Source organism: Ananas comosus, linkage group 11 (genome assembly GCF_001540865.1).
Source record: "Ananas comosus cultivar F153 linkage group 11, ASM154086v1, whole genome shotgun sequence".
In the NCBI taxonomy this organism is placed as follows: domain Eukaryota; kingdom Viridiplantae; phylum Streptophyta; class Magnoliopsida; order Poales; family Bromeliaceae; genus Ananas; species Ananas comosus.
Genome location: NC_033631.1, coordinates 260,524 through 275,687, shown reverse-complemented (window position 1 = coordinate 275,687; position 15,164 = coordinate 260,524). Strand labels below are relative to the sequence as shown.

General features: G+C 41.6%; 2 protein-coding genes across 5 annotated transcripts; both read right to left on the bottom strand.

Annotated features, from left to right (window-relative positions):
- Positions 193 to 6,684, bottom strand: LOC109717801 (disease resistance protein RGA2-like). 4 transcript variants are annotated; one of them, XR_002218308.1, is made up of 4 exons: positions 3,758 to 6,683; positions 2,377 to 3,319; positions 1,278 to 1,875; positions 193 to 511 (listed from the first exon to the last, which is right to left on the bottom strand). XR_002218308.1 is itself a non-coding variant. In XM_020243725.1 (3 exons), the coding sequence occupies exons 1-2, from the start codon at positions 6,500 to 6,502 to the stop codon at positions 2,414 to 2,416; spliced, it is 3,648 nt and encodes a 1,215-aa protein (XP_020099314.1). In that variant the 5' UTR covers positions 6,503 to 6,684; the 3' UTR covers positions 193 to 1,875; positions 2,377 to 2,413. The 4 variants fall into 4 exon arrangements, 2 of the variants coding, with proteins under 2 accessions (XP_020099314.1, XP_020099313.1); XR_002218309.1 differs by having other exon boundaries at positions 1,278 to 1,334; XM_020243725.1 differs by having other exon boundaries at positions 193 to 1,875; positions 2,377 to 3,316; positions 3,758 to 6,684.
- On the bottom strand, positions 11,055 to 12,883 carry LOC109717514. Its single transcript, XM_020243352.1, has 3 exons — positions 12,796 to 12,883; positions 11,868 to 12,675; positions 11,055 to 11,634 (listed from the first exon to the last, which is right to left on the bottom strand). The coding sequence occupies exons 1-3, from the start codon at positions 12,881 to 12,883 to the stop codon at positions 11,055 to 11,057; spliced, it is 1,476 nt and encodes a 491-aa protein (XP_020098941.1).

The following is a 15,164-nucleotide window of genomic DNA, read 5'->3' as shown; positions in this document are numbered from 1 at the left end:
CATACTTCAATGGTTTTAATCAGCTTTTAGCAAATAAACTGAATCAACCGACAGTTAATAGAACCATGAAACTTAACAAAGTTTTCACTTGAACAAACTAAAATAACTCGGAAAAAAAAAAGAAGTTAAGAGAATGTAAATAAAAAAAAGGGGGGGAAATAAGGAGCTGCACAATGGAGTGTACTCAGTACAGACAGAAAAGGTACATTGAAATGCATTGTTCGAAAAATCCGAATGAAAACAAAACTTATACAGATTGAAGACTGAACTGAACATGAGCAACAATTACCGAAATGGTTCGGTTCCGAATGTGTTTTTCTGTCTTCAATGCATTAGGAAAATAAATTTTTTAAAAAAAATCTGATAAAGAGATTAAAATATGGTAGCTGCAGAATATGGTTGCGAGTTCATGCCGCCTCCAGTGTAGCCGTCATTTTCCTTTTACAAAGAGTCTGACCGAGTCTTTTCGACGGAGCACGCCTACCAAATTTACTCCAGATGTCGATGAAACCTGCACTAGAAACTTAAAATAAGTTTAACAAAACTTAATGTATAATTTATACTGCAGAAATTAAGTTCACAAGCTTAATCTGGATGCTTGTTATGCTGCTAAATAAACATAGTTTGAAATAAGCAGTTTCCAAATTAGGTTTTTAAGCTACTTCAAAGAAGCTCAGCAACTTCATCAGATAATACACAAACAAAACAAGCTCACCATGCGATGAGGTTTGCTACTTTTACATGAATCAAACAATATTAAAATATCTTTCGGATAAATGCAGAAAAAGTGAGGGGAAACAGAGTTGAAGCATTTAAGCTTAACCTCTTAATTTGCTCCAAAAGAGGATAATTTCTTTCTTAAACATTTTCAAGTACTCATCTGGCAATAGAAAATAAAAAGAAAGAAAATGCAATATTACATGGAGTCTTTCTCTAAACCTGCACCAAGAAAATAGAAGAACACATGCACGCAGTAAGACGAAGGATGTCCTAATCCTTAATTCCTTGAAACAACTCGAATGCTTTGTCGCGCTTCTCTAATTTCCCCTGGAAAGAATTACTGGACAACTAGCTAGTCATGTTTAATTGTAGAAATTAAGTAATTACTGGGGCAACATATATTTATAATAATCATTGCATTGTTTGTCTTACATGACTAATCCATTGCTTCAATATTCAGGCCTAGCAAGATAGATGTAACAACTGACCAGTATCCAAACTGTAAATTAAGGGTGAAAAGTATAAATTCTTTCGAGTCTGCTAAGTTAAATATGAACCTGGCTGCTCTTGCATTATCCAAAAAAGAGCAGTGTCCAGAAAAAAAGGAAGTAAACCTGTAACAAATGAGATAAACTTGTTAGGATTGAATGAGAACTTGTTCATTAAGACCAGGATGAATTGCATCAATGACAAAGGGTAGCATGGGCGAGGTGAAGGGCGGTAAAGTGTATGTTATGACAAACGCACAAACGGAAAACGAAAATGACGAACACGAAATAAACAAACCACTAGCAGAAAAAGAAGAACACACAGATTTACATGGAACACCTCTTTGCAGGGAAAAACCACGGGCGAGGGAGGAGAGAACTTCACTGTCGAAAAAGGGAAATACAATGTTCAAGATACAACCGACCATGATCTATCGCCTTTAGGGCAAAAATGAAAAGGAAACTCTTAACGGTTTCGGATCCGATCCGTACCGCGGGTTGGCCCGAGCCCTCTGCTATCCACCACAGATATTCATTTTTCCTTCACAACTTTATTTTCCAATTTGGCCGCACCGCGAAACTGCCGGCAAGTCGAAACCCCGAACTGAAGTCGATTATCAATTTCAAGTCACATCTAACAATGTACGTACAATATGCATCATCACCCCTGCAACAAGAAATTTAACAAACTTAAAAAGCTTTTGTCATGCTTCTCTTTTGTTCTAACTCATCAGCGAGACTTTAGTCTTATTTGCACTCCTAGAGAGAAATTACTGCATAATTAGTCATATTTAACTTTAGAAAGCAATTGACATGCTAGCAATTAACATATGTTATATTCATTACATTGTTTGTTTTATATATAAGACCAATCCGTCCTGCGAGCACAATGTATTATAGGAGGCAATTAGTGCTTTATTCCCCTTTTTATGTATCCAAATCATAAAATGAGAGTACAAAATGTAAAAATTCCATTGAGGATGCTAATTAAAAAGGAACCTGGCTACTCTTGCATTATCTGAAAAAAGGTGAGCAATTAATCCCGTAAGAAATGAGATAACTTTGTTAAGACTGAATGAGATGTATGTAGTTCATTAATTAAGACCAAAATGAATTGCATTATTTACAACAAAGGGTTACGAGATGAAGGGCGGTAGAGTGTACTTACAATTAATATGCATCATCATCACGATCTGCAAATAATGCTATGCAATCCTCAGATAACGGATGTTGGCAATCTTGGGCCAATCAAGGCCTATATTCTCTTGGCATCGCTCCTTCAACACAGGGTGACAGCAGTTGAGGCGTAGAGTATGTAGGGAATTAGGCAGATCTGGAAGTGACTGGATGAGGTTAGCATTCCACACTTCCAAAAACTCGAGGGAGCACAATTTTGTCATGCTCCGGGGTAGGGACTGAAGGGAGCATGCGCCCGATATGATTATCTTTTCGAGGGCAGCGTGATTTTGCAGTAGCCATTCCTCAGGTAAGCTGGTGGGTTGCGAAGCGGGATTGAAATAGAAAACACTGACGAAGGTCAGACTTCTCAATGGCTCCATGAGCAGGAGCGCGTGGTGGTCAATTGATAGTCTGCCATTCTTCAAAAAGCAGTCCAGTCCTGCAGCATTCTTTTTTCGGCCGACATCGTTTGGGAACGGAGGCTGCAGCAGCAGGGCAACTTCAATTAGCTTGTCACACCCTTCAATATCTAAATATCGGAGGGATATGAGAGCTTGTATTCCGCCAAATGATGACAGTTCTTTGCAGTTCTTTATCATTAGACGGGAAAGCATCGTCCATCGTGCACACACTTGTGCTGGGGGAAGGGATGCTATCCTTGCACAATCGAATAATTTCAACTCAGTAAGAGAGGTTAAATTCGCTGACCACAGCAATGGCGCCTCAAGGTCGCCACATGACCCAATTGTGAGATCACCGAGTACAGAGGGCACTTGGATGTCTGAGATCCCACGTTTTGTCAACTTCGGACACTTCTCTACACACAGGGATTTTATGGCATTGAATTTCCCAAAAAAATCTGTTGGAAAATATTCGAGCTTCTCACATTGTCCGATGACCAACCTCTCAAGAGCCTGAAAATGTTCTTGCTGCTGCAAGAAAGGAAAGATGTAAAAGATATTTAAGTCTCGGCAACCACAGCTATGCAAATTCGAATTGGTGTTTTGATATAAGAGTAAACTTCAAATTGCTACCGTGTGATTTAACTCATTTTCACCTTGCCACCTTGTGGTTCAAAAAGTTTTACTTCGCCCTCCTGTAGATTAATTTTTATTTCAGCAAAAAAATTCTATATAAAATAGCGTGGCAAATTAAAAATGTTTAAAAAATCATAGGATAGCAAAGTGAAAAATAAACTAAACCAAAGGAGGCAAAGTGTAACTTTTTGAACCACGGGATGACAAAGTGAAAATAAGCGGCTAAACCATGGGAGGGGGCAAAGTGATACTTTTTTTGAACTACAGGAGGGCAAGTGAAAATGAGCTAAACCTCAGGAGAGAAATTTAAAGTTTATAAAATAAAGCACTTACATTGTTGTTTGCGGAATCTTGATTTATTGTTGGAAAAGCGGTCAATCCGACATTAGAAATATGCAAATCTCTTAGACCATAATGCAGAGTAGGAATTCCTCTCAAATTAGGGCAATCAGCAATATACATAGAATGAAGTTGAGGAAAAATGCACCTATCATCAATTCCAATCCACTCCTCCAAGTTAGGCATATCCCGTAACCATAAGTGCTTCAATGATGGAAAGGCACATCCACTACTGCTTCCAAAGACTGAACAATCCATTTGCTTTATTGCATGCAGTCCCCACAAGAAAAGAAGTTGGAGCGAAGAAAACTGCCCAAGAGGCGGGAGGTGCTCCCATCGTTTACAGTGCATCAGTTTGATAGATGTCAAATTGATGAGCGACAGACCTGTCATCCAGCATGGAGATTTAGCACCTTGGTATTGTTCGATGTGCATTTTCTTGAGATTGATATGAGGGCAAAGGTTATCGAGGAGCTGTTCATCTGCCTCTGCGCTATTGGAGCGGTATGTGGACCAATCCAATGATAGTGATTTGAGATGTTTTTTCTCATTTAGATTGGCCTCAATGGCTTCTTCAGGACTCCTCACATTTCTAAGTCCACTAATGTGAAGATGACGAAGGTCTCTTAGGTTCTTTAGTTCGCTGATTTTGTAGCCACTCTCCTCTCGGACAAAAAAATCTTCTAATTTGCGGATGAAGGGTAGTTTGCTAATATAAGGAATATTGTTTGTCACGAGATAGGGAACATGTAATGAACGCAAATTGACCAAGTTGGTCAGGCCATCATATTCAATACTTTCATTGGTCAAGCCATCATATTTAATACTTTCATCCACAACATCCTCCAGTGAAAGAGATAGGTAGCGGAGGTGTATCAAGCTACTAAGTGCATCAAGCAGTTTATAAGTGTTAATAATATTCACATCTAAGATCAATAAGCGTAACTTTTTAAACCCTTTTATAATCTTCATAAATTCAGGTACATGAAGTGCATTATGCTTATTATACTCTTTAACAGAAATGATTAGAGTGCGCACGTTCTTAAGATTGGAGATCGCTCTGATGGAAAGAAGATTGACCATTTCAATAGATAAATGTCGAACTGTTCGTGGAATAGTAATTCCTACGACGTCACCTCCTATTCTGATGCATTCTCCTAGAGAAACTGATTGTGCTAGGTCATGGAGCAGATCGTGCATAAAATACTCTTTAGTAATTTTCAACATATTATCGCTGGTTTTGCATGTAAAGAATGATTTTCTTGTCAGAAGATTTAAATACTCCTTTCCGATATCCTCTGGCTGCCTTTGCCTGCCACAAATAGATTGTGGAATCAGACCCGAACCAATCCACATATTGACCAATGTTTTCCTCTTAAACACATGATCCTGCGGAAATAAACTGCAATATCTAAAGCAGAGTTGTAAGTTTGCGGGCAAGTGATCGTAGCTTAATCTCAAAATTGTCATGATGCCGTCCTTTCCTTGTTGTAATTTCATGATGTCTTCTTCCAAGATTTTCTTCCAATATTCATAGTCCATGCAGGAATTCAGTATTCCTCCCATGATCTTTATTGCCAATGGGCTTCCTCCAAGTTTCTTCACTATCTGCTCGCCGATCAACTGCAGGTTTTTATAATCATGAGGGCGCACACCGAGGAACGCATGCTTATTGAAAAGCGACATACAGTCGCTCTCCTCCAACTTATTTAGATTTAATGGTTCCCGCTTGCATTTCATCACTTTTGCCGCCTTATCCGCAACTGAACCCATCCGAGTTGTCAACAGGATCTTGCTTCCTCTCTGTCCGAATTTCAAAGGAGCAACCAATTTCTCCCACTCCGCCATTTTATCATCGTTCCAAACATCATCTAGTATGAGCAAAAACCTCTTCGACGTTAGTTTTCGTTTAAGATTTTCATGGAGTACATGTAGACCCTTGTCACCAAAATTCACATTACTCATACATTGTAAAATCTTTCTTGTTATCACAGTTACATCAAAATCCTGAGAAACGCAAACCCACATAATCAGGTCGAAGTACTCTCGCACTCTTTTGTCATGACATATTAGTTGAGCAAGAGTAGTCTTCCCGAGCCCACCCATACCAACAATTGTAAAAGCAGAGAGATCGATGTCAGCATCTCCTGGTTTGATCAGCCATTCAACTATTAGGTCCCTCTCCTCCTCTCGTCCGAGCACCTCACTTTCGGTCAACAAGGAGCTAGTCTCGCGAGCATTCTTAATTTCCTCGAGTTTCTGACTCTTAGCGCCGGGGCCATAAAACCCAGTAACGAGATGAAGGAGTGAGCCCATATCGGCAATGACCCGACCCAGCCCCTTGACGGCCTCCCTCAACCGCTTCAGTGTGTCATCGCTAAAGATACCATTAACGAAACTATCAGACATTCTCATGCGGTCAGATAGAATACCACGCACCTTGTCAGTCTTCTGTAACTCGTAGTAGTCGAGCTCGTCGAGCACGTCCTCCGCGTTCTCCACGGCGTCTCTAAGCTGCCACAGCCACGTATCCAGCGCCGTCTTCCGCACCACGACCGGCGCACCCTCCTCGACCGCAGTCAAGACTGCCTGGACCTGCGGAAGGGCGTGCTGCAGCTGTTCGAGCTCGTCCTGCATGCCGCCAGCTGCCGGGCACGCCTCGAGGTAGGAAAAGCACCTGCTGACAAGATTCTCGATGATCACCGTCGCCGCCGTTTCGGCTATGAAGGTTAAAGCCATATTCGGCTTCACCACCACTCAGGCCAAATTGATGAAACACCGAGAGTGCATAAATTAGAGGATGAGGAAAGCGAGATGTCGAAACAATCAGCCGAGTAGATAGATACAATGGCGCGCAGGCATCAAAGAAAGATCCACGAAAAGTACTTTCTTGTATTCTTCTCGGAAGAGGGGAGAAAATATAATGCGTTTTGGAGGACATTACATGTGAAAGCATTTTGGTCGGACATGCAGTTTGACAATCAAATTTTAAACGCGCCCTGTGCGCGCCACTGCTATTGTACAGAGGGAGAAATTATTACTGCCACATAGTGCTTAAAGAGAAATTTTTTTTATAAATAATCCTACCGATTTTTATAATTATAAAATTAATCTTTAAAAAAAAATAATTATAAAAATAGACCTCCAATATATTAAATTGAGTTTTTCAAAAAATAAATAATATAGGCGGTGAATGAGTCACCGTATTTAAATGCGGTGAATCATTCACCGCTTTTATAACTCTTCCCAATATCGTTACAGAGACATAAAAGAAGGAAGAAAAGGTTTACCGCTTTTAAAAGCGGTAAACCGTTCACCGCTTTTATAAGACGGTAAAATTTAACAAATGCGGTGAATCATTCGCCGCTTTTATTAATATTTTTTTCTCTCTCTATCATAAGACTATATTTACAAATAAAAATTTAGTAGGTCTAGTTTTAAAATAAAAATTTGGAAGAGGACTACTCCCCTAAAATCTCCGCTTAAATACTTCTTTATTTGTTAAATTTGGTTTGATTTGTAGTTACCTAAATTAGAGTTAAATTATAATCTAATTGGGATTGAATATAAATTGGCATATATGGATTATGAGTCGGAATCTAATATTAAACTTGTGTTTAGAAATCTAATTAGATTAGAATTCCAATTAAACTTGTGTTAATGAAGCCGCAGAGCGACAAAATTAAGAAGCCATGCATTAATTAAGTCTACGTTGCTGGGTGGTCGGTACGGGGGTGATCTCTTTGTGAAGCTATGCCTAATTAAGCTCTTAATTAAGTTCAAGTCCTCCGTGCTACAATTTCTAACTTCGCGGGGATCACGTTGGCGGCCGACAATGTGATATCGGGAGTTAATTGTGCAGCACATTTTATTACCCCGCATGATTAGATTGTTATTTTATTTGAGTGGAGTTCCAATAGTGTTGGTTTTATTAACTTGCGCATATTTTGATTGTTGCAACTCGAAATACCTGCGACTCCAATCATTCGGTTGAAGCCGAAGGCATTAATTCTGATAGAGAAGGCTTACGGGTCAAATTTGTCCGCCTTCTGCAACAACCAACAGCACTCAATTATCGCCGACCGGCGAATTAATCCGGCCTCCCCCACGTCCACGGAGGAAGTGTACCTTTCAACGCTTACACATCACGTAATCAGCAACCAACATCATATTTTCTTTTACTCTAGAGAAAAATAAAATAAAAATATTTTTTTGAAAAACCTTCAAATATTATTTCCGTGGTTTCGTACTTTTTTTACTTTAGTACCCTATGATTTTATTTTTCTTCTTTTATTATTCATTCCATTAATTTTTTTTTCGTTAAATTCATGACAGAGTTAAAACTAAAGGGTGACAAAGTTAAAATTCGATAAACCTAGGTGGGGTATCTAAAGTTTTTTGTATATAATTTAACAAATATTAATGGAGGAACCATATGGTAATAACTTTATATATTTTAAACCACAAAATACTAAAGTGAGAAAGTACGAAGCCACATGGGTGGTATTTGAAGTTTATCCTATTTTTTTATTAATTATGATAGAACAGGTGAATCTAAGAGGATAATGTGATTGATTGGGGACACCATATCAGCAATATAACTGATGCATTCTAAACTTTTTTTAGGGAGAAATTACTGTGCTCATATCCAATAATAGAGGTCTATAGATTAAGGGGAAAATGTACAAAGAGCACCTGAAATTCATTTAATCTTTTGTAAACAAAAGTTTACATTTTTTACTTGACTTAAATGACACACTAAGGTACTGTACTTTATAAAAAAAAAATTTCATTCTTTATATTATATTAAATTTCTTTTTTTTTTCAACGACCACCCCTCAACTATTCTTCTTTTTTTTTCAATTTGTTTACACTAAAAGCAATAACTTATAATTTTATATGAAACTTGTTAAAAAAATATTAATTAAAAGCGATAGAACATATAGTGAACTCATTTTAACATAAAAAATAACAAAATAAACAAAGATAACAAAAAAATAAAAAAAAACTTGATAGAAGCTTTAAATTGGTCTATTAGGGAGATTTGTTTTACATTTTTTTTTTTTTTTGCCAGTATTTCTTAATAAATCATTAGATTTTGTCTAAAATAATAAATGTTTATGATGCTTACGAAATAGACGGCCCAATCAAATTCATAATATGTAACTTTAGTTGAAGAGAGATGCCTATTGAACTACTTTATAAAATTTAGAGAATTTAATTATCAAAATTAAAAATTCTGGTGTCTTTTTTTTTTTATTAAGCAGGGATATACCCTATTTGAGAAAGGGAGGTACAAAAAAATGCTAGGCAAAGAAGGATCCAAGGTTGGGTAGAGGGGAACCAGCACAGGCATACAAAACACAACATACAAAACACAACAAGGCACATCAGAGCTAATTGGGGCACGGTGAGGGGCCTCGGCGTCTTAGCATGTGGCGAAAACCCCGCAGCAGTAGCAGCGACAGATATAGCCTCGGTGGTGAGTTGTTCTAGGTCCCCGGCGCTCCCAATGCCGCGTTCCACAGTCGCACTGTGGAAAGAATGTTCTGTCCCAAGTCGCTATGGAGCATGAGATGATTGTCGAAGAGCCGCCTGTTCCGCTCGTTCCAAAGTTCCGAGGAGCATGCAGAGAAAGCCGCGTCTAAGAATGCCAGTTGCTGCCTCGATAGGCATCCTCTAGCTCTTTTCCAACGATCCCCCAGCTGCCCAGTTGTGCTGGCCAAAACCTGCTGCATCCGCGTGCTGGGCCCGAGCAGGAAGTTCCGAAGGTCTCTAGCAAATGGGCAGAGGAAGAGTAGATGATCAATCATTTCCGCATCGGAGTAGCAAAGGACGCAGATGGAGGGTCCTTGCCATCCCCGCTTGGCAAGAAAACAGGCAGTGAGAAGTTTGTTCCACGCAGCAAGGCACAAGAAAATCTTGATTCTTAGTGGAATCTTGAGCTTCCAGAGGAAAGTGATTTTGGAGTTGGTGACGCCATCATAAGATAAGAAAGCATAAGCGCTTCGGACCGAGAATGTACCCAAGTTGGTCTAGCGCCACGAAGGGGAGTCGTCGATGTTGTCCGAGATCGGAAACGAGCGTGTCAAAGTGATGAGGTGTTGGAGCTCTAGGTGCTCCAATCGGCCAAGCGGGGCAGGAAATCCCAAATTTGCACGAGTGGCAAAGCGACAGAACCAGGCGGAGACCAAGAGATGCCAGTGCTTAGCCACAGCAAATAGGTTAGGAAAGCGATTTCTAGGGGCTAGTTCTCCACACCACCGTGCATGCCAAAACGACGTTGCAATACCATTTCTGAGCTGAAACTCCACGGAGGTTAGGAAGGGCATTGCAACGGAAAGAATATCTCGCCAGATGGGGCAGCAATCCGAAAGTTTGGGCGCACCCAGGGATGGAGCCATGCGCCTGTAGTGTTTCTAGATTAATAATCGAACCCAGGGTAGAGAGCGAGAGTTGTAGAATTTCCATAACATCTTCATCAGTAAGGCGACATTCATGGAATGTAGATTATGGATCCCGATGCCACCATAACATTTGGGGCGGCACACTTCATCCCAGTTAACAAGACAATAGAAGCCATTCTTTAGTTTTTTGCCCCTCCAAAAAAAGCTCCGGCGAATTTGATCAATAGCCTTAATGACCCAAGAAGGCAGAGCAAAGGCTGAGCAAAAGTACATTGGGATACTAGAGAGAGATGAGTTTAGCAGAACAAGGCGTCCACCTCTCGATAGGAGGAAACCCTTCCAGCCAGCCAGGCGATTATCCAGCTTTTCGATCAAGGGGAAGTAATCCGTCTTTCGAAGCTTCTTCGGGGAAAGCGACAGGCCCAAGTAGGTGAATGGAAAGCCTTGCATGGAGCATCCCAAAGTATCCGTCAGATCCGAGGCTTGCGCACTTGTAAGATTAATAAGGATGACGGCGCTTTTCTGGTAATTGATCTTCAGGCCAGAGTTTTCAGAGAAGGCGTCGAGGATAAGTTTAATCGCCGCAGCAGACCAACAGGACCCGTCAAAGAACAGGATTAAATCGTCAGCAAATTGCAGGGTATGTATCTTGGTGTCGCCAATTCCCACAGCCGACAGAGAATTCGAGGTTGTAGCTAAGTGTATCATTCTAAAGAGGGCATCCACACATAAAATGAAAAGGAAGGGGGAGAGAGGATCTCACTTTCGTAGACCCGTCTACAAGCGAACGATTTGCCTGGTAGCCCGTTAAGAAGAACCGCCGAGGATGTAGACAGCAAAAGAGAAGATATCCAAGATATCCAACGGTTGCCAAAGCCTCTCACTCAAAGCAGCTCCAAAAGGAAGTGCCAATTGATGTGATCGCGCTCGAAATCGATTTTGAGGAGGGCCGCCTGCTGTTTGGAGTTGTGAAGATGATGGATAAGGATATGCGCAGTAAGAAAGTTATCGAAGATATAGCGGCCTTTGATGAATGCCCCTTGAAAGAGGTTGATAAGCTTATCCATAAAGCATTGAAGTCTGGTTGTAAACACTTTCGAGAAGATCTTGGGCAAACTGTGTACCAGACTAATTGGCCGAAGATCCCTTGCGGAGACAACAGATTTTTTCTTTGGGATAGGGCAGATCCAGCTGCAGTTAAGTCCACTCAGGTCCAAGGTCCCATTATAAAAGCACTCGAATAACTCCATGACGTCCGCCTTGAGGATGCTCCAGAATCTTTGGTAGAAGAGCATCGGGAAGCCATCCGGGCCCGGGACCTTATCCGGTGCACAAAGAAAGATGGCCAACTCAACTTCGTCAACAGTGAAGGGGGCTTGGAGACTAGAAAGATCAAAGTCCTCTCCGCCGTAGAGAGAGACCAGATTGACAGTCGCGCGAGGCGGCTGCTCGACTCCAAGGCAACTGTGGTAGAATGAGAACAAGTGGTTAGCGATAGAAACGGGGGTAGAGAATGAAGAGGTACCATCAGCTAGCTGAGTGATCGAGTTCGAAATCCTGCGGCAGGAGGCTTTGCGGTGAAAGAATTTAGAGTTTGCGTCACCGGCCCGAAGCCAATGAATTCTAGACCGCTGTTTCCATTTAATCTCCTCCAGCAAGCAGAGCTCCTCGTAACGGTATTAAGGAGAGGCCGCAACCTGCACTTTGCTTCAGTCAAGGCCCTGGTTCCCTCAGCCCGATCGAGCCAATCAATCCAGGCGAGGGATAAGTCAGACTCAACCTTGATTAAAGTGGTGAGCCCCGCCGACCAAGATCGGAGGGCCAGTTGGACGCTCTTGATTCTCGAGGCAAAACGCTGAACGAGGTTCGAGTAGGGCCCCGACGAGCTCCAGGCTTGGTTGATGATGCTACCAATGGACGGGCACCGGAACCAGAAGGATTCGAACCTGAACAGATTAGGTGACGGCATAAAAGTATGCGCCGAGAGGACAATCGGCGAGTAATCGGATCGGGGCCGGGGAAGCGCTCTTAAGAAGGAGAGGGGAAAGAGAAGTTGCCAATCCTGCGAGATGAGAGCGCGATCGAGCCGCTCGAGAGTGGGAGAGCGCCTAGCATTGGTCCAGGTATAGGATTTGTTTAAGAGGGGGAGATCGAATAGGCCTAAATCTCTGACGAGCTCCTTGAACAACAGAGTGTGAGTGGGGCTCGATAGGGTCCCATTTTTGTCGAGAGGTGAGAGGAGAGTATTGAAATCCCCCAATGCGACCCAAACCCCTCTAGAAAAATGCTCGAGGGATCTGAGTTGCCGGAAAAATTCTTGCTGAAAAGTAGCACAAGCAGGACCATAGATGTTGGAGACCGAGAGTACCCTTCCATCCGATTTCCTTCGCAGGGCAACAGAGAGAGAAAAAGTGTCAGCCCGTTCATCAATGAGATCGAAAAGAGAAGGATTCCAGGCTGTGAGTAGGCCCCCCTTGGCCCCAGTAGCACCAACAGAACGAAAATCTACCAAATGAAATGCACAGAAGGTAAAAAATTTAGCACGCGAAATGGAAGGGAGTTTGGTCTCTTGTAAGCAGACGACGCAACACTTACTATTACGGATAAAATTCCTGACAACCGTACATTTGGCGGGGTCATTGAGCCCCCGTACATTCCAAGACAAAAACTGATATACCCTGTTTCTAACCATAGAACAAGAGGATCTCGACATGGAGGCCCGACTAGGGGTTACGCTCTCTCGGTGAGATTCCCAAGGGAGGTCGAGGTAGCAGCTAGGAGGGCGTGCTGAGCAGCGGGTGGGCCAACCGTCTGATCGATGATCCCGCAGGAGGACATCTTCTTGATATCATCAGTAGTGAGTGGTAGAGAGGTAGCTCTCGAAGGGTCCGGATTAGCAGACGATCTCGGGGGATGCTGGGAGGATGAGGGGAGAGAAGGATCATTAGCAGCCTCGAGAGGGTCGTCGATCAGAGGCTCGACAACAGAGGTTGGGGACTTCGAGGAGGTAGGCAAGCGCGCCGTTTTGTAAGAAGGCCTCGTAAACTTAAGCTTCCTGCTCAATAAGTCCCGAGCTCTTTGTAGGGGTGACATCTTCATCCCTCGGCCTTTGGCAGCAAGCCTTGAGCTTCGCCTTAAGAAGGTGGGCATGGCATGGTCAGAGCAATTGCCCAAGCCTTGGCGATCCGTTGGGGAGGCTCGGTCCACGGCCCGAGACTGGCGATCCGTAGGGGAGGGTCGATCAACGGCCCGAGACAGCCCGAGCAAAGTGGAGTCCAAAGAGAGCGCGGAGGGGGGCCTAGGCTCAGTAAAGACAGGTCGAAGAGGAAACGGGCTGGTGCTGGGGGAGTAGCAGGAGATGGGCTCGGACCTCGCCGGCTGAGAAGAGTCAGGTAAATCAGGGACCCAGGTGAGACGAAGCAGATTCAACGTGACATGAGGGAAAGCCACCGGGGGACCAGGCTAGTTGGGGGCGGGCCCAAGGGGGGAGAGAGGTGGTTCGAAGCAGCATCGACCAAACCAGAGGAGGCCTGGCCCGAGGGGGGAGAGAGGTGGTCCGCAGCAGCATCTACCAAACCAGAGGGGGCCCGGCCTGAGGGAGGAGAGAGGTGGTCCGCAGCAGCATCGACCAAACCAGAAGGGGCCCGGCCCGAGAGGGGAGAGAGGTGATTCGCAACAGCATCTACCAAATCAAAAGTGGCCCGGCCCGAGGGGGGAGAGAGGTGGTCCGCAGCAACATCGACCAAACCAGAGGGGGTCCGGCCCGAGGGGGGAGGTGGTCTTATTTACTGGTGTCTTATTTACCAACCGCAGCAGCATCGACCAACCATAAAGTTCTGGTGTCTTATTTACTGCAAAACTAAAGTTCAGAGGGTCTCTGTACTTTTTTTTTTTCCCTCTAAGATTAAAATCTAAGTAGTTCTTTATCTACTCATTGCATGTGATTATTAAGTTTTGAGACTACTTAATACTATTGTAATAAATTTTTGAATCTTAGAATTTTTTTTTTTTAATACATAGTCTGTTTATTTGTGTAGATGACATGTTTGTTTGGGCGGAAATAGGGTGGAAGTGGAGAGGAGAGGAGTCATTTCGTCCTAAACAACAACTTCCTTTATTTGGTTCATCGTAAAAAAGTTATGGCCGAAACTCTAGTTAACCTCAAACGCCGTAATTGACTTCGCTCCATCGTGGGCCGAAATCAATTACGGTAAAGAGAGGTGAAAAAAAAAATTATTATAATAGATAAAGCTAGTTATATTTAAATATATTTAATTATATTACTAATTATTTTTTTATTCAGTTAATAAATCTAAAATATGATAAAAATTGATTCGTTAAGTTTTAATATTTTTTTATTTAGCTTGTACATTTAAAATATGATAAAAATTGATTAATTAAGTATTAATATTTTTTAACTTTATAATTTTATTATTGTATTAGTATAATTTATGTATAAAAAAATAATTTAGTTGTTTTAAATTAAATTTTAATTATATAAAAATATAATTATATTATTTTTTTATTAAAATATTTATTATTTATATATAAATTATAGTTTTATATTATACACTTTCTATCAAACAAACAGCAGAACTGATGGAACTTCACTTCCATAATTACGAAACAAACAGCGGAGAAAAAGTAGTTTTTACCGAACTCCAGTTCAACCCAAAATCCACTTCAACCCAAAGTCCAGTTTCAATGAAACAAACTTGCCCTAGATTAAGTAACTGCATAATTAATGGAAATTATTCATATACACTGCATTTCTATAATTCCCTGATAGAGGTCTTCAGATTAAAATTTAGACTAAAAAAAAAAAAAACCCTCTTCTCAATATCCATTTTTTTCAAATGAGTTTTTAAAAGTCTAACTAATTCCCTCTTAAAATTTGAAATATGTTTTCAACGAGTTATGACATTAACAGAGAGGGTGAAATAATAAAACTATCCTTACTTATTTTGAAGAAAAAACAATTTTAAATTATAAGA

Coding starts and splice junctions, on each gene's coding strand:
- LOC109717801 (XM_020243724.1), bottom strand. CDS start 6,502: ATGGCTTTAACCTTCATAGCCGAAACGGCGGCGACGGTGATCATCGAG. Junction 3,320..3,757: donor AAGATTCCGCAAACAACAAT/GTAAGTGCTTTA, acceptor CCTTTCTTGCAG/CAGCAAGAACATTTTCAGGC.
- LOC109717514 (XM_020243352.1), bottom strand. CDS start 12,883: ATGTCGAGATCCTCTTGTTCTATGGTTAGAAACAGGGTATATCAGTTT. Junction 12,676..12,795: donor GCTCAATGACCCCGCCAAAT/GTACGGTTGTCA, acceptor TTCATTTGGTAG/ATTTTCGTTCTGTTGGTGCT. Junction 11,635..11,867: donor TTGACTGAAGCAAAGTGCAG/GTTGCGGCCTCT, acceptor ATTCTACCACAG/TTGCCTTGGAGTCGAGCAGC.